This window comes from Prosopis cineraria, unplaced genomic scaffold, assembly GCF_029017545.1.
Source record: "Prosopis cineraria cultivar Desert tree isolate PC_DT_omini unplaced genomic scaffold, ASM2901754v1 PC4, whole genome shotgun sequence".
Lineage (NCBI taxonomy): Eukaryota > Viridiplantae > Streptophyta > Magnoliopsida > Fabales > Fabaceae > Prosopis > Prosopis cineraria.
Genome location: NW_026555335.1, coordinates 4,504,286 through 4,521,213, shown reverse-complemented (window position 1 = coordinate 4,521,213; position 16,928 = coordinate 4,504,286). Strand labels below are relative to the sequence as shown.

At 37.8% G+C, this 16,928-nt stretch overlaps 3 protein-coding genes across 7 annotated transcripts; 2 read left to right on the top strand and 1 right to left on the bottom strand.

Annotated features, from left to right (window-relative positions):
• The first annotated feature begins 292 nt into the window (after positions 1 to 292).
• On the top strand, positions 293 to 5,010 carry LOC129308676 (nuclear transport factor 2-like). Of its 3 annotated transcripts, XR_008592690.1 has the most exons (11): positions 293 to 456; positions 543 to 646; positions 736 to 870; positions 1,441 to 1,747; positions 2,618 to 2,883; positions 2,984 to 3,164; positions 3,381 to 3,502; positions 3,582 to 3,647; positions 3,907 to 3,985; positions 4,093 to 4,173; positions 4,432 to 4,569. XR_008592690.1 is itself a non-coding variant. In XM_054949967.1 (10 exons), the coding sequence occupies exons 2-10, from the start codon at positions 608 to 610 to the stop codon at positions 4,647 to 4,649; spliced, it is 1,413 nt and encodes a 470-aa protein (XP_054805942.1). In that variant the 5' UTR covers positions 295 to 456; positions 543 to 607; the 3' UTR covers positions 4,650 to 5,010. The 3 variants fall into 3 exon arrangements, 2 of the variants coding, with proteins under 2 accessions (XP_054805942.1, XP_054805943.1); XM_054949967.1 differs by lacking the exon at positions 4,093 to 4,173 and having other exon boundaries at positions 295 to 456; positions 4,432 to 5,010; XM_054949968.1 differs by lacking the exons at positions 293 to 456; positions 543 to 646; positions 4,093 to 4,173 and having other exon boundaries at positions 732 to 870; positions 1,470 to 1,747; positions 4,432 to 5,010.
• Positions 5,011 to 5,799: 789 nt separating this feature from the next.
• On the bottom strand, positions 5,800 to 10,722 carry LOC129307995 (uncharacterized). 3 transcript variants are annotated; one of them, XR_008592522.1, is made up of 10 exons: positions 10,021 to 10,722; positions 9,326 to 9,498; positions 9,011 to 9,095; positions 8,667 to 8,909; positions 8,218 to 8,390; positions 7,907 to 7,994; positions 7,628 to 7,786; positions 7,000 to 7,554; positions 6,839 to 6,898; positions 6,577 to 6,715 (listed from the first exon to the last, which is right to left on the bottom strand). XR_008592522.1 is itself a non-coding variant. In XM_054948948.1 (9 exons), exons 1-9 carry the CDS (start codon positions 10,300 to 10,302, stop codon positions 6,172 to 6,174), a joined length of 1,440 nt encoding a protein of 479 aa, XP_054804923.1. In that variant the 5' UTR covers positions 10,303 to 10,716; the 3' UTR covers positions 5,800 to 6,171. The 3 variants fall into 3 exon arrangements, 2 of the variants coding, with proteins under 2 accessions (XP_054804923.1, XP_054804924.1); XM_054948948.1 differs by lacking the exons at positions 6,839 to 6,898; positions 7,000 to 7,554 and adding an exon at positions 5,800 to 6,241 and having other exon boundaries at positions 6,543 to 6,715; positions 8,667 to 8,903; positions 10,021 to 10,716; XM_054948949.1 differs by lacking the exons at positions 6,839 to 6,898; positions 7,000 to 7,554 and adding an exon at positions 5,800 to 6,241 and having other exon boundaries at positions 6,543 to 6,715; positions 8,676 to 8,909; positions 10,021 to 10,713.
• Positions 10,723 to 12,010: 1,288 nt separating this feature from the next.
• LOC129310158 (uncharacterized) lies at positions 12,011 to 14,428 on the top strand. The gene has a single exon (XM_054952025.1). It carries the CDS (start codon positions 12,210 to 12,212, stop codon positions 13,977 to 13,979), a length of 1,770 nt encoding a protein of 589 aa, XP_054808000.1. The 5' UTR covers positions 12,011 to 12,209; the 3' UTR covers positions 13,980 to 14,428.
• The last annotated feature ends 2,500 nt before the right edge of the window (positions 14,429 to 16,928 follow it).

The window sequence follows — 16,928 nt, the reverse complement described above, 5'->3', positions numbered from 1 at the left end:
AACTAATTTCATATTTTAAAGAATTATATTAAATTTAAACTAGAGTGTCATTTTATTCGTATTTATAATAAATAGAAATTGAATGAAATAAATAAAATTAATATTTTTTTTCTTGAAATCAATTCCAAATATGCGTGTATCTCTCTCTCTCTTTGATTTTTTTTTTTATGATTTTGGCTAAAAAATAAAGAATATTCTATAATGTGCTTTAAAATGGTTAAATAACTTGTTTATTACATGTATATTGGAGTAGAATTGATTGAGGGGCCATGTGGGGATTGGGGGGTGGGGGGGTTGAGATTGTGGGCGACGGCTAAGTGAGGGGAAAGGGCTGAGCTGCAGGTCGCAGCATCTACACAAAAAGCCCCACACGACACCCCACCCGTGGAGGGGATCCTTCACTCCAAATCTCTCTCTCCCTCTCTCTATTTGTCTCTCCCTCTCTCTCCTCAAAAGGTACCTTCTCCCTCTAATCTTGCCTTAGATCTCTCTCATATTCTTGTATGTGAACTTACCAAGATTTTGCTTGTGGTGATACCCAGATCTCCGGAGGCATATAGGATCTGTGGTTTTGCTCCGTTCTAGGGTTTAAGAGTCTATACTCGCCATGGCCTCGCCCTATCCCTTTCCCCTTACTGCTGCTCAGGTTTCTTCTACTCTGCCTCTTATTGCTTGCTCTCTCTGTCGAAGCTTCTCATCTGTCTCTAATGGGTTCGCCTGGGCCGACTGTTTCAGGTTGGGACGTACTTTGTTGGGCAGTATTACCAGGTTCTCCAGCATCAGCCTGAGTTTGTGCATCAGTTTTACTCTGATTCCAGCACCATGCTTCGTATAGACGGCAACAACAGGGAAACGGCTACCACAATGCCAGTAATTCTTGTCTCCTTTGTCTTCACTCTGCCGCATTGGTTAATTATTGCATTCGTGACTGTATTTCGTCCCATTTGGATTATAATGTATCTTGTTATCTTTGTTATCTTCTGGTACAAATACTCATGGGCCATTATAAATGATGGAAATATATGTTTGAGCTTTATTAATGTAGATTGAGACGACCTCGAATTTTTCTTTACGCCTACACTGATTGTAGAATTGCACTTAATCGCACCGCAGAAAATTTCCTTTCTCTATTTGGTGAATAGTTGCTGTCTTGGATTATGGTTTGCCAAATACTCAAACCATAAAACTGATTCCCATTTTTTCGGAGGTGGTTTGAAGATAAAAGGGGCCTGTATTGAAAATAGTATTTTTAACTCTCAGCATACTTAGAGGTGCTGTCTAGTGGCTGCTGATTTATTTCTTACATATTAGCAGGTCCTTCCTTATTTGTTGTACGATTTTGAACTTGTAATGATGTAATCGCCACCCCCTAAATTTTTGTGTGCAATTAGTAAATCACTCATTTCCCCTCCAGAATTAAAGAAATTTCTCTGTGGGCAGCAAATCCATGCACTTGTTATGTCACTCAGATATGCTGGAGTTGAAATCAAGTCAGCACATTCTCTGGAGTCTTGGAGTGCTGGTGTTCTTGTGATGGTCTCTGGATCTGTGCAAATGAAGGAATACAACCAGAGAAGGAAATTTATGCAGACATTTTTCCTTGCACCCCAAGAAAAAGGTTTTTTTGTGCTCAATGATATATTTCACTTTGTTGAAGAGGATCCAATTCCCCACCACCAAGCAGTCTTGTTTTCCCAAAGCAATCTTGATTCTAAATTGAATGCTCCAATGTCAATTAATAAACCAGGTATATTTCATTTTAGCCTCATTGTTCCCCTCCTTAAATTTAATTTAATTCACTTTATGCAAAAATTAAATAGCTAAATAGGAACAAAGGAGAAGATACCATTTGAGTTTCTAGATATGTAATTAATTACAATAGTCGCTCCCTTTTCTTTTGTATTTATTGTTCAGACTTAGTAATCTTTTTTCATTTGTTCTTCAATCAAGTGTCTTGCTTGTCCTGGAGTATCTGAAGTTTGCATTTTTTTTCTTTTTTCAGAAACCCATAGTTGAGAAACCCATACCTTCCTTGCACAAGCAATTCCCTTACCACCGTTACTGCTTCTAGCACTTCATCCTTGCTAATTTTGTTCATCTTTCCATACTGCTGTCTCTTGTATTAGTGCCTTTATGGTTCTTAATACGCACACAGTAGCTTGTCAACATTGCTTAGTTGTATTTTCTACATTATCATGAGCTTTCTACTGCCACCAGTCATTATTGTCACATTAACTACAAACGCATTGCACTCTATTTGGTTGAAAAAATTGCATCCTTGCCACTAATTTACTGAAGATTAACTCTTAATCTCATGAAAAAATTGATGAATGAGAGCCCATAGAGGTTGTTAGGACAAGAAATTAAAATGTAATTTGAAAGTTTAATCTTGACCATAGACATTAAAATTTCCATATGCCAGGCAAGTTTCACAACTTAGAGCACAGCTGGATTCAAACTGTGTATTAATTATAATCCTTTCGGAGGGCATCTCTTTTGAGATTTTTCTAGAACTTTATTTTACAGAAATATTATGCAAATAACAGTTTGACTGATCTTGGGATGAACGTTTCTTGAAATTATTCTTTTTAGTAAATGAGATCTATGAATTTTCCAGTGTCCAGTTACCTGCTGGGTGCAGATATCCAGGCGAGGGAATTTGTTCCTACTAATGAGGTCAAAGAAAATGGTGTAGTTGACAATTATGGATACTCAGAGCAAAGAATGCAGCATGTCTCTGATTCCGAACATATCAGGGAGGATAATACCGCTGAAGAGTCAAATGGCTCACTTCAAGTTACAGTGAATGTGGTGCAAGACCATGTGCCTGCTTCTGCTGAGGAACCTGCTGAGGAGCCCCAAAAGCATACTTATGCCTCCATTGTATGTGCCTTGCTAAATGTTAATTTAATTTCCAAATAATGATTTTTTTAATGGATTCTGTTGTGATTTGGGGGACTGACTATTGGACTGTTGTTGGAAGTTGCGGGTTGCTAAAGGACAACCTACACCATCAATGCCTGCCCAACCTTCTTATGACAAGCATGTGTCCTCAGAGTGGGATCCTCAGACTTGTAGTCAGCAACCAACTTCGGCAAACACATTTGAAAGGCCAGACACTGATGCAGGGGCAGCGGAGGAGGTTCCTGCAATGGAAGATGAAGGTTATTGCACAGTACTTGTTTGAACATATTAAGAATTGAGTTTATATATTTATTATTTTTATTAGTCACATTAGTCTTAGGTTTTGAAATACATTTGGATGGTTTATGCCTCATTCTTCTGTGTGCAGACTAATTTGTATGAGGAAGTCGTTTTTTATGTAGTTTTTATTATATACTTGTCGTCCTGAATTTTGATTTGATTTGGAATCCTTTCAGGTGAAATCAAATCTGTTTACGTGAGAAACTTGTCTCCTGCTGTTTCTGCTTCTGAAATTGAGGAGGAATTTAAAAAGTTTGGTCCAATCAGGCCTGATGGTGTTGTTATCCGAAGTCGCAAAGTCTGGTCTTTACATCTTTTGAAACTTTTTTTAGTGGTTCATGTATGCCCCGATATCTAAAGTTTTCATTTAATTTCAGGACGTTGGTGTTTGCTATGCATTTGTTGAATTCATGGATATGAATGGGGTTCACAATGCAGTCAAGGTTTGGGTTTGCTTTTGTGTCGTGAATTTAAGATTTCTGCTGCTAAAGAGTTGGCATAATCCTGTCTTAGCTGTAAATTAATATTTTAGACATATTAGTTGCAACAATATTAGTTGCAACAAAAGGCATGAATTTTTGGTACTGCATTATTGAACTAATGAGCAGCTTCTGATCTTTGTTATCACTTACAAATTATATTGTCCTTTGTGCATATTTACTGGATTTCTTTTCATGAGCCTTATGTTTTATATGTTTGCAGGTGAGCACTGTGCAGATTGCTGGAAGACAGGTATACATCGAAGAGCGAAGACCAAACAGTTACATTCCTTCACGAGGAAGTAAGTCTATCTTTATCACTACTGTTACTAAATTCGGTTTTCTTTGTTAGTTTGTCTCTTTCTGAAATTCTTGTGAATAAATATCCCTCATCCCTCTGTTGTTGTAGACATCATGGCTAGCTGACAGTCTTGACTCTTGAGAGCATATGGATTAATATGTACTGTTTATGCTTGAATCTTCACCTTAGGTTTGTAATTGTAGTCTCATGTTCAAATCTTGTCGGTCTTGTCTTGCAATTTAGTGTCCTCTCCATATGCTATTGGCAAAACTCAAAATGAGATATCAAGTAACGCTGATCTAAGACTCATCTTTAATGCTGGTTTGGACGTTTGGCATGCTAACTGTATATCAGGGGTATTTTGAGTGGCATTTTGTTTCCTGATGTAGACTCATTTTCCCCCTTTGTCTTGTTATGTCTTGTTCATTTCTACTATATTATCGACAGGGAGAGGCAGAGGCAGGGGCGGCTATCAATCAGAGGCACCAAGAGGGCGTTTTGGTTCAAGGGGCTTTGGCAGGGGAAACGGCCAAGATGGAGGTGATCGGGATTATAACAAACCGTCAAGAGGTAATGGTTTCTACCGACCCAGTTCTCGGCAGGAGAGAGGATATTCAGGGCACCAAGTACCAAGAAATGGTCAGAATCTGGCAGAGTCAACATAAAATTCTCTGCTAAGGAGATTCAAGTTTTGGGTCCAAATATTCCAGTTCTTATATAGTCGATTTTATCGGAGAAGTAAACCAATAGTCAATATTTTTTAAGTCTACCTGCGGAAGACGTTGTAGGTTTATGGATTTTGCATATTTCGTTTTTCATAGCCGTTTTGTTCAAGGGGCGTCTGGTTTTAATATTAATTATTTCCTCGGGAATTTTATGTCGAGTCGGCAGTCCGAAACATGCGAGATTTGTGTCTGCCTTGCTGAAATCTCATGTCGTTATCTCAATCAAATGTATTTGTAATCATTTATTTCTCAAATGGATTTGATGGAAACATTTCAATACATTATCTCCGACTTTCATTTTGTTTGAGCCTCTACTTTCCTTGAAGTGAGTTGCATGGATTTGACGTTACCATTTCAGTTCCATTTTCATTCGTGCAAACTTTTCAAGACATTGCATATTTTTTTAATCGCTACTTGATGGGGTTAGATTCCAGTTGAGTTCGATTGAAAATAATTCTCTTAAATTTCTATTTTTATGAGTTGAAAATAACTTCTTAAAAACATTTTTAATTTTTATAAATTTAAACTTGAGACCTCATATTCAAGTTGTTATAACCCATTTCACTATAAGTAATGCCTACTAATAAGACATTGCATGTTTTCGAAAGTAATACTGGTACCTACCTTTGTTTTAGCGTGGGATTACAGGTTACCAAATTTGAGATATGAGTGAAAATTGAGAAATAAGTTACTAATTATGATCATGTTTTATTAATATTTATGTTATAGATTTAACATTTTTACTTTTAGTAGTTATGGAACTAAATTGCGTAATTTACTATTAAAGTTCATTTGAGAAAGAATTGTGAATGTTTGCTCTCATCTTTTTGGCTATTCTTGATTCCTTGTGGGTACTCCAAAAGAAACCAAGTGCTGAAAGCGTTGCGGAAACTGAAATGCAAGCCATTTGGACAGGGTTAGAATTTGTAAGTCCATGGGATTTACCAAATTTCGCACGTACTATGACTCTCTTGGAGCCATAAACTCCTCGATGAGAGATGGTAGTTCCAGTCACACGAGGAAATTGTTGGAGGATACTAGAGAGCTTATCTACCCTGATTGGGAAGTGCAACTAAAGCACACTCACCGGGAGTGCAAGTGCATTTCAATTTTAATTTATGGGCTTGACCAAATAAAAAGGATTCTTATGGGCATTGTACACCTTGTCTTTCTCAGGAATGGACTATTGATGTTCATAACTTCAATTGACAATCAAACCCACCCCAAATGGGATGTGCAACAATTCAAATCTGATTTTTTTCTTAAAAAAAAAAAGGCAAGAACAACTTCTAGACTTTAATCTGATGTTGCCGCTATTTTGTACTATTACGATTTATTCATTTATTTAGTTTTTTAATCTTTGTGAGCATTCAGCTGACATCTGTAAATGCACTAACAATTTCTTTTGAGAATTGGCAGCTTCCATGGTGATCTCTTGTGTAAGAGGCACTTCAAAGAGTTTCTACCCTGAAATTGCAGCCTCCACATCTTCTATTTCCCAGAGGAAGCAAGCATATGCCGCCAGAACATTGCTGACAAACACAGAAATGGGAAACCAATTAATTTCATCCTAAATTAATCATGCAGAGTTTTGCGGATGTTGGAGTTAGGTTTTCACTGCTTCAGTAATTCAGAATTCCACCAAAACATTATGTTCACGGAAACCAGCCATCTATCATTCAACAATTCTTTGACAACAGGATGAACACTGAATCAGGAAGGGGATCACATGAATGGCTAAAGCTGAAATTTTCTTTCCCGCACTCAAGAATCCATATTAAACAGGCATATGAGACAAGACAACATATATTTTACTGCATCTCAAAATTGTACCTATCCTCTGGAGTAGCCTCAACTGCTTGCTCAAAATATGTTAACGCTTTTCTCCAGTCATGATGAAGTTGCCACTCCAGTTTTGCATATTCCGAGATCATTTCACCATCACAAGGATCAATTAAGATTGCACGCGAATAGTATTTTTCTGCTGCCTGATGGTCATTCTTGGTCTGCACATTAAAGGTGAGAAAGAGGAAGAGGGTTAAAGAAATGAGAGAAAAATAAACTTTTTAGGCCCCAAATTTATGCGTACAATATTTGAGAAAAAGACACGGAGTGAGTTAACTATCAACCCAAGTTATTGCCATCAAGGGCGTTTCAGTTAGGCATGTGCAATGGTTCCTCCTCTTCCCCTAAATCAAGTTATAACAATTAATTTGTTAGGCAAAGTGTCCTCACGACTATGTGCAATTAAATGATTTGACAAGACAACGTTTGTGATAAAGATAGTTACCTCTGGGACAATAGTCCAGATTCTTTCATGTTTAGGAGACCCTTCATAAAAGAGAGTGACACAATGGGAATGGCTCAGTGGAGCCCACCTGTGTGGGTCCTACACAGTGTGCGTGTGGTGGGGAGATCACCCCAACGAGAGAAGTTCTCGAGCATGAGAAAATCTGGACTCAATTATACTTGGAGGCAGTCCAAAGTCCAAACCTCGTCCTTCTTTGAAATTTTGTTTCATTGCTAGAGTGTTTCAACTAACTAATCATAGTTTTTGCCTCTTTCGTTGTTTATCTTCTTAAAACATATTGCCCAGAAACTGTAGAGAGAAAATATGTTTTATAAAGCCCTAAAAGAGTGTCTTGGCTGAGCATTTACCAGTAACATTATAACATATATTATACCCCTCTTCCCATTCCCACATCCCCAAAAGAAAAGTTGGAAGAAAAAGAGTTAGTGTATTGACGCAGTCACCAAAATTCAGAAGCATGAGTCCATTGGCCACTTAAAACTCGCAGATTTGGCTAACAACAATCCCTTCAGAAATATCCATTACTTGACAGACCTGTGGGTGTGTGACACTACAGTTCAGAGTTTGATTATTGTCAAAATTTGTTTATTTAGCATGCGTATATCACCTGAATCAGAAACTGAGCATAACTTTTCAGAATGGAAGAGTTATTAGGATTTTCATCAATCATCTTATGATAGTCTTCAACACTGCCATCTTTTCCATAGTTAGCCAGAGTAAGATCTGTTGCATCATCCTTGATTTTGTCATGTTCATGTGCTCCCTTCTGCAGTCAGTTTTAAAGATAAAGATATAAATAATCCATGTGACTCATTCAGAATACATGATGACCAATAGAATTGTTTTTTTTTTTTTTGGGTGGAGGGGTGTTGGAGCAAAGCAGCACCTCCTTACTGTTGCTTTGTTGTTTTCCACCTTCTTCCTCACCATCTTCAATTTCCCAGAGAAAACTAGCACGTGCTGCTAGAACATCACTGAAAAAAATTCCATTTGTGTACTGTTACCTTGCAAACATATAACACTCAAAATTCTGCATTTTCATGCTGAAGCAGCCAAATTCTGAATGTAACATTGTGGTAACAAAACACTCCAGCCCAGAAGCAATCGGATTAATTAGATAATTTGGACATTTAAAATTGAAACAAATAAAGACCACATTTATTTTTGGAAGGAAGATTATAGTGGTACAATGCTTACCTATCTAAAGGAGAAGCTTGGGCTGCACGTTCAAAATAGGTCAATGCTTTATCCCTATCTTGATGTAGCTCCCACAGTAGCTGAGCATGCTGCATCAAGATTTTACCATCATCCGGATCTGCTAGTGTGGCACGAGAAAGGAACTCTTCAGCCCCATGAAGGTCTCCTTTTGACTGCCAGTAAATATCACAAAACAAAAATCAGCATCTGAGAAAAAGACTGACAAGAAGAAATATTATACGTGTTCTAAACAAAGACAAGCATCTGAGAAATTCCAGAAATTATAGCAATTTGTCTCGGCAATGCATCATGCCAAACTTTGCCTCCTTAAGGTAAAAGCAATTTTTAGTATCTAAACAAAATAGAAAGTTCAATATCTCCAATCATGTTGAAGTTAAGCTTGCTTGTGAATAAAGGTGACTATAAAGAACATGAATAGCAATACATACATATCTCACCTGAATCAGAAACCGAGCATAACTCTTCAGAAACACAGGGTTGGTAGGATTTTCATCAATCATCTTCCAGTAGTAGTCCTCAATATTCGTATCTTTGCCATAGTTAGCTGCCGTAAAATCTGCTGCACCAATATCTTGTCCTGCTTCAGGGTTCAGGAAAAGGCTAGCTGGTTGATCATCTCGTTTCAGGGGATTGATAAATTTAAACTTTTGTTCATTGTTATCATTCTGCACCTAATCACAAACTATAATAATTTAAAAATATATATATAGATCATCAGAGAAATGCAATGTTCCCTGTGAAGAAAAATGACATGAGGAAAAGAAAGGAGCACCTTGCTGTTAGTGTCATGTATTCCACCTTCATCATCATCATCTTCTATTTCCCAGAGGAAACTGGCATATGCCGCAAGAACATGGCTGAAAGGAATACACAATGTGTACTATTATTTTTAAGACATGTAAGGAACAGCATCCAGAATGTTTAAAGTGAATCATCCTAATTCTGCTTCTTACAATGAGTTTGCAGAAAATATTCCAGTCCAGAGGTTATTAGATGATTAGAAAATGGCAATTGCAATTATTTAAATACACTGTCCAGGCTACACATTTTTTTAAATTGAGTTACGTAAGTGTGTTAGAATGCCCACCTGTCTGGAGGGGCAGCTTGAGCTGCACGTTCAAAATACTCTAACGCTCTTTGCTTGTCACGATGGAGATCCCAAACCAGCTTAGCAAACTGCACTAAGATTTCACCATTATTCGGATCTGCTAGAGTAGCACGCAGAAAATACTCCTCAGCCATGTCAAGGTCTCCCTTAGACTGCCAGTATAATTTAAAATGTAAAGATCAGCATCTGAGAAAAAAAGAACAAGATGAAATATCATACTTGTTTAAACGACAACGAAACCATAAAAAGGAAAAAGCAAATACTTAGATAACTTGGCAACTATTTCTTGACACCTTTCTTAGTTTTTGGATAGACGGGTACTCCTAGTGGTTGTGAAATTTGTTACCAAAGTATCTTGATACAGGACATTACACACATTTTTTCTGCTTTAGATTATATTTGGGATGGATGATTATTAGACTCCTTATGCGAAAGAGTTAGCTGAAAAAGTGGATGATTATTGACACTGACAAAGTGGTTAGTGCCTGAAAAAGCCAGACTAGAAACACTCAAGTCTATCAACAGAAGAATAAAACAGTATTATCAGGGTCAAGGCTTGGGTTGGGTATCACAACTTTAACTTACATTTCTTTTCCAAAATCATGTTAATGCAAGCGGAAACAGCGAAACCGTTAAAGAGACGACAGAGTGGGAATTAAAAAAGGGGGACTCACTTGTAAAATCTGGGCATAATTTCTCAAAATCAAAGGGTGGCAAGGATACTCATCAACCATTCTCCTATAGTTCGCTTCAACATCGCCGCTTCCATCCAAGTCTGGCAGACATAAATCATCAATAGGAAAGCTATGAAAGCCAAACCTAGTTCCGTCAACCCCAAGGTTTGCTGCTAAATACATTGGGGGGCTAGCCGGTTCAACATCCTCCTGAACCCCCGATTTCCAAATCTCATTGAAATCATCCTTCTCACTCTCCCCTTCCTCCTCAATCAAGTCCATCTCCTTCTTACCGAAGCTAAACTCACGACTACCCAAGGCTTCTATCCCCTGTCCAATAGTAATGGTTCTCTCTAAAAACCCTTCCGCGTCGTTATCTCCATCTCCGAACCCTTGATTGCAGTTGTAGATATCAAAATGATGGAGCTGTGCGCATGGTTAGGTTATGATCAAGTGAATCATCCTTCTTTGGGGATTCGGAGCCACGAAATTCATCCATGGAACAAGAACAACCATATATGTGTCGAGCGCTGTCAAGCGTATTCAGATGTTGATTAAACGGTGAGAACTGAGAAACTTGAAATCTGATCGAAGTCGGATTTCCTTCACTTCCATCAACTCGAAGCTCGCTTTAAAGACACAACGTGCGAGGAGGAAGGAAGCATGTCGCTTCAAGCGGTGGCATGAGAGTTGACCAATCTATATGAGACTATATTATGTTTTTTTTTTTTTAATTGACAAGATGTGAGTGAAAATATGAAATAATATTCCCGGTAAAGCTCCGTACATTATGCTTGACTAGATCCCATCCAGAGAGGTTCAGATATTAACTAAATTTATTTAAATTTATGCATTTCAAACTTCATATTAATTTGTCATATTCCGCTCAAATCAGGACCAGATGAATGTGAATATATTTTATCAAAAGAATGTAACATTTTCGTACTTAAAGATAAATAAACAGAGGTTTTAAAATAGTATGGGTTTCAAGTAAAATGATTTGAAAAATGCCTTCATCTGCAGCACCAATAAAAGGTCAAAAGGTAACATACACGTAACAAGATGCACGTGATTCCAATTAAAGTGAATCTTGCACTACATGAAGAGCAAGTTCGGATGCAAACCCAGACACCGGGGCCAAAGCATTTGATATAAGTAGTCAAAGGAGAATCACGTGACAATTAAACATAAAGAAAAAAGAAAAAGCAAGGCATTCAATCAACCTGGTAGCCATAAGAGTGTGGTCTTATCCAAGAGAGCAGAGTGATATTGAATTTGAACCCAATCCTATTTTGAAATGCATCTATATTCTGTCCCGGTCCTCCCCTCCTAGTTCCCTTATCTTACAATGGGAAGTAGAATCAAATAAAAATAGGTAGTTTTCTTTCTTTTTTGTTATTTGACTGTAATTCAGTACAGTATTATTTTTTTAGGAAACTAGATTGTCTTCTCAAATCTTAAATTTTGGACGCTCATGACGGGGTTTACTATTTATTTGAACGAGATTATTCCTCTTCTTTTGAAGCGGGAATACCAGATAGCAATTGTTAAGGTGGCGGTAAAAGCAACGTTAGCAAAAAGCGATACATGCATGTGTCATCTTTAATTCTAACAGTCCCCACCACGTACGTAATCCGCTGACGCTCAACATTTCATTAGACACGCGTCATTGAATCATGAACAGTCGATTTTTGTTTTATTTTTTGCAAAACAAAAGTAGACTGAAGTTTTTTTTTTTTTTTTGGATTAAACCGTGTAAAGCTATTTGAAATTCTATAAAAGGAAAAACCACGACAATCTGGCCAAACAAACTCTGACGCCAAATCAAATGAAACGCATGGGCAATTAAAAAGAAAAAAAAAAATCCCCACACGCTCACCGAAAACAACGCTGGAAAATTAACGTTCCTAAATCAACCAATAACTTCCTTTGATTTGCTATATTCTTAATACAAATTAATATCACTCTGCGGTTTCCCTAATGCTTTTGTTTCCTCTTTCTCCCCTCTCGTCACACCTTAATGTCACGCCCTTCCTCGTCGTCCTCCTCTTGGACGACGAGCGGGATCCATTGAACACCCCCTTCTTCCTTCCTTGCTTTTCACGTGATTAGTCCTTAATCACCAAACTAATTAAAATTAACTCTTCATTAATTGAAGATCTGGTTAATTAACCAATTGGTTTCCTATCATGTCTCGTTTGCCCGCTCCTTTCCAGCTCTTGGAACTCAATGTCATATCCGCCCAGGATTTGTCTCCTGTGTCTCGGTCCATGCGAACCTATGCGGTTGCATGGATCCACCCTGATCGGAAGCTATCCACTCGGGTCGACACCCACGGCCACAAGAACCCGACTTGGAATGACAAGTTTGTCTTCCGGGTCGATGAGGACTTCTTATATGCCGACACCTCAGCCATCATGATCGACATCTACGCTCTCCATTGGTTCAAAGACATCCACGTTGGATCCGTCCGGGTCCTCATCGCTAACCTTATTCCTTACCCCCGCAGAAACAATCCCTCCTCAGGGATGCGGTTCGGAGCGCTCCAAGTCCGAAGACCGTCGGGTCGCCCGCAGGGGATTTTGAACATTGGGGTGGCGGTGCTTGACAGCTCCATGAGGAGCATGCCTCTGTACACTCACAATCCCTCAGCCGTTGGATATCGACATTTGATGGGCGAGAAAGATGCTTATGAGTATCATAATCATATGAGCCCTCGACATGTTTCCAAGCCGGAGCTCCGGCGAACCAAAAGCGACACCAGCTCCATGATCAGCGCTCGACAGCAACGGCTCAGGGGCACGAGGGGAAAACCATCTTCGGCGTTGTCATCTTCAGAGGCTAACTCTAAGAAGAGCAGCAGGAGAAAGAGCCGCTCACGCTCCAGGGCTAGCTCCAGAGTTAGCGGCTCCGAGGTGAGCGAAGGAGGGGGCAAATTTGGAAAACCAACCTCTGTTCTCAGCGAGCCTGGGGCTGGGCGCCAATGGAGGGCAAAATTTGAAAGGCCAGATTCTATGCTTAGCGGCTCCGACCTGAGTGAGAAGCCGATCATGGTTAAATCCACTAGTCCAAGTCGCAATGTTAAGGATTCTGATGTCATCGATCACAAGAGCCACAAACTGCAAGCGCCCGAATCACTGACCACCCAATCAGAAACGACCGACGACACTCCTGACACGACCGAGAAGTTCAATGCCTTCGAAAACCAAAGACTCTTTCATAAAACCAACGATGTGTATGAAGTCAAGGCATCACCGAAACAGCAGTTTCGGAATTCTCCGGGTCCGAAGCTGCTCCAAACACCACCAGTCGGGTTCGGAGGTTCTCACAAGAATACGCCAATGCATCCGACGGCGGGTTACGGAGGTTCGCGGAAGAATACGCCAATGCATCCGACGGTGGGGTACGGAGGTTCTCACAAGAATACGCCCTTGCATCAAGCGGTAGGTTACGGAGGATCCCGTAAGGCCACGCCAAAGGGTACTCCATTGCATTCAATCGGGAAGTTCAATCCCGCTTTGGAATACGCAACCCCGCGAAGATCCAATTTGGGAGGCATAGCTCCTCCGGTAATAACAGAATCGGAGCTTGGACCATCACCGTCGGAGGTGGCAGCGGCTTTGGCAAAAAATCCGAAGATAGACGAGGGTGAGAATTCCACAGTGGGTGGATGGAGCCTGGACGAGAGCGTGGAGGGATTACAATCAAAGCTGGAGAGGTGGAGGACGGAGCTTCCACCTGTGTACGATCGCGGTGAGCTCTCCAGCTACCCGGCCTCGACCAAGAGCAAAAAATCCATGCATAACAGAAGGCACACGGACGGAGGGAATGGCTTGTTCTCGTGCTTCAGCAACCTTTGTGGCTGTGAATGCAGTATCGTTTGCGGCGGTGACAATTCCAAGAAGAAAGCAGCCGGACGCAGACGGACGCCGTCGGCAGATGATGCAAGTTTCCTCTGATGTGATCGACCCGACCCATTATGAGAACGATGATTGTAATCGAGACGGACGTGAAGATGGGATCGTGACGGTTATGGAGGTGCTGAATGGCGCTGGGTGCGCATTTTTGTTACGACGGAAGAATTTCATGCAAAAATGCTTTTGATGCTAAGGACCAGGAGAGGGGTTGACACTTGTGGGTAAGAGCTTGTGCCTGGTTCTAGTTCTTTGCTTTTGGTAATTCTTTTCCTTTTTTCCTTTTTAATGGAATATGTTGTTTCTTCTTGCTTTTATAAATTGGAAAAAGCAGGAGAGAAAGGGGAAATTAACAAGATATAGACCACAATTATATATGGGATTGATCTACTGTTAAGTATATTTATTCAATTATTATCATATTTATGATGTATATTAGTATTGATAGTTGACTGAGGATCACATCAGAGGCTTTTTTGGTCGCAGTTTTGAAACTTTTTCCCCATCGTCTGTGCTCGTCAATATTTATTGCAATTGTGTTACGAGTATAACGGTGTGAGACTTGCTAAATTATAGCTAACAATGTAATGTTAAATACAGCTCGAAGAAAAAAAAATATTATAAGAATCTGGTAAAATCTTAAATATAATGTTAGTTTAATCCAGGTCTATCACCATTCGATGTTTTGCCGGTTTACAATTTTCAATTATCATGGCTTCCTCAGTAACAGTGAAATCCGATCACCATATACAGCTTCTTAAGAAGAAGTGGTCAATCAGGTGGTTGAATTAAATTATAAATTTGAGCTAGTGTTAATTTTAAAAAACTTTTACACTATCAAACACGACTAGGTAAGATGAAACATATTCAATCTCTCTTAAATAATCATGGAATTTAGAGCTACGAGGGTCCCAGGATATTGGTAACAAATAGTATGTATCAAAGCATTTATGAAATTAGAAGTTGGGCATTGTAAAGGGGTTTAATTTCTCACAAGAAAACAAATCAATGTTTGAACTTTTAATGAAAAAGATACTTTAATTTAAAACCTCTTCATACTTAAAAAAATTGAGTTATAATAAAAAAAAGTATTCAACAGTATAAATTTGAGCGAGTATTAATTTAAAAAAACTTTTACACTATCAAATACGATTGGGTAAGATGGAATATCTTCAATTTCTCTTAAATAATTATGAAATTTAGAGCTATGCGGGTCTCAGGATATTGGTGACAAATAGTATGTATCAAAGCATCCATGAAATTAGAAGTTGGGTATCGTGAAGGAGTTTAATTTCTCACAAGAAAACAAATAAATGTTTGAATTTTTATTGAAAAAGATACTCTAATTTAAAACCTGTTCATACTTTAAAAAATTTGAGTTAGAGTAGAAAAAAATTTAAAATTATTAAATACCACATGGGTTAGATGAAACATATTCAATTTTTTCTTAAATGATATTGGAAGTTGGAGCTATAAAGTCTGATGTAGCAAATAATATATATTAAAGCATCATAATAAATTACCAATCAGCATTAAATCTAGTAGAAAAAGTTAGTCTCATCCAATTTGATAAACCAATATTTAAATGCTCATTTAAAGACGTGCTTATATTTAGTTTTTCACTATGGAACAGGCTTGGATAAGTTGTAGGAATTAAAAAAAAAAGGATTGATGTATTTATAAATCAAATTGTTAAGCTTTTTTGTGTATATAATTTTTATTAAATTTTAAATTTAGTCCTTACGATTTAGAAATTTATATAATAAGGTCTCGCTGTCTTAATTTTTCAATCCAGCTTAGCTGCTAAACCTCGGCTAGTAAACCTCAAGTTCTTTGATGAAGCCAATCACGTCCCATGACCAAAGCCTACTTATCTAATCGATCTAAGTTAAGTGACATCATCTGTCATATATGAGTAAATTTGATCCTTTTTCATAGTTAAAATGTAGAGCAGTGGCGAAGCAACCAAACAATAATAATTGAAACCCCAGGAAAAGGTCATTCATTAAGGCAATGAAGTTCTGCTCTTCGAATTCAATGTCATTAGAGATCCGGAGTCTCGCAACTCCTTCCAAAATCTCCTCAGACTTGAGTAGGCCACACTCTCATATATCCTTTGACAGAATGCCAATGGGCCATTAAAAAAAATATATTGATGAAATCATCAACAAGGCTTAAGTCTGGCAAAAAAAGTTAATTCCTCGTAATGTGGTGAATTGAAATTGAAATTTATATTGAAAGATGTGTCTTAATGTCTAACTCTGCTTTAAACATGATTACTTCAAATAAAATAATATATGTGCGCAATCAAAAAATACCGATGAAGTTTAAAATTATCAAATATAACTGGGTTAGACGGAACATATTCTTTTTCACTAAATTGGTGAATTTTCAATTGCAAACTTATAAAATTTTATTTTTAAATATTAAAGTGTTGATATTTTAATTAAAAATATAAAGATTTTCTTTATTTGGCCGCTCCCCGTTGGCCAAAGAAGGGTGGATCAATATTTCCCTTCAACATTTAAAAATGATGCCCTTGACACTTTGCAGTAAAAATAATAATAATAAAAAGTTAACCTTAATGGTTGACCAAAAAATTTTAAAAAAGATTGTAAAATTGCAAATGAGTATCTTATAAAAAATTAATATTGATTAAGTTCTTGAAATAATAGTTAGTCAAAATTGTAGTTTGAACTTTTACATGGATAAGAAATAACATTTGTATTCTATTACTTATATATAATTTAATTGATATTAATTTCTTATAAGGTGCTTATTTATAATTTTATGGATTATTTTCTATAATTTTCAAGATCTTTTTTTGCAATTTGTAAGTCATCTAATTATTGAAGTTAATTTTTTTAATGATAGGGTGCTCAATATACTATTTTCAAAATGTTAAAGAAAAAAAACTGCATCACATAAAAATAGAGTAAAGGTGCAAATTTAATCATGAACTATTTTTTGAGAAACATTGGATAGCCTCTACTA

What these genes read in the sequence shown, in the direction of transcription:
- LOC129307995 (XM_054948948.1), bottom strand. Translation starts at nt 10,302, where the DNA reads ATGGACTTGATTGAGGAGGAAGGGGAGAGTGAGAAGGATGATTTCAAT. An exon ending in ATTATGCCCAGATTTTACAA is followed by an intron (nt 9,499 to 10,020) that starts GTGAGTCCCCCT and finishes TTATACTGGCAG; the next exon opens with TCTAAGGGAGACCTTGACAT. An exon ending in AACAAAGCAACAGTAAGGAG is followed by an intron (nt 7,787 to 7,906) that starts GTGCTGCTTTGC and finishes AACTGACTGCAG; the next exon opens with AAGGGAGCACATGAACATGA.
- LOC129310158 (XM_054952025.1), top strand. Translation starts at nt 12,210, where the DNA reads ATGTCTCGTTTGCCCGCTCCTTTCCAGCTCTTGGAACTCAATGTCATA.
- LOC129308676 (XM_054949967.1), top strand. Translation starts at nt 608, where the DNA reads ATGGCCTCGCCCTATCCCTTTCCCCTTACTGCTGCTCAG. An exon ending in TTCCCCTTACTGCTGCTCAG is followed by an intron (nt 647 to 735) that starts GTTTCTTCTACT and finishes CGACTGTTTCAG; the next exon opens with GTTGGGACGTACTTTGTTGG. An exon ending in AGCATACTTATGCCTCCATT is followed by an intron (nt 2,884 to 2,983) that starts GTATGTGCCTTG and finishes TGTTGTTGGAAG; the next exon opens with TTGCGGGTTGCTAAAGGACA.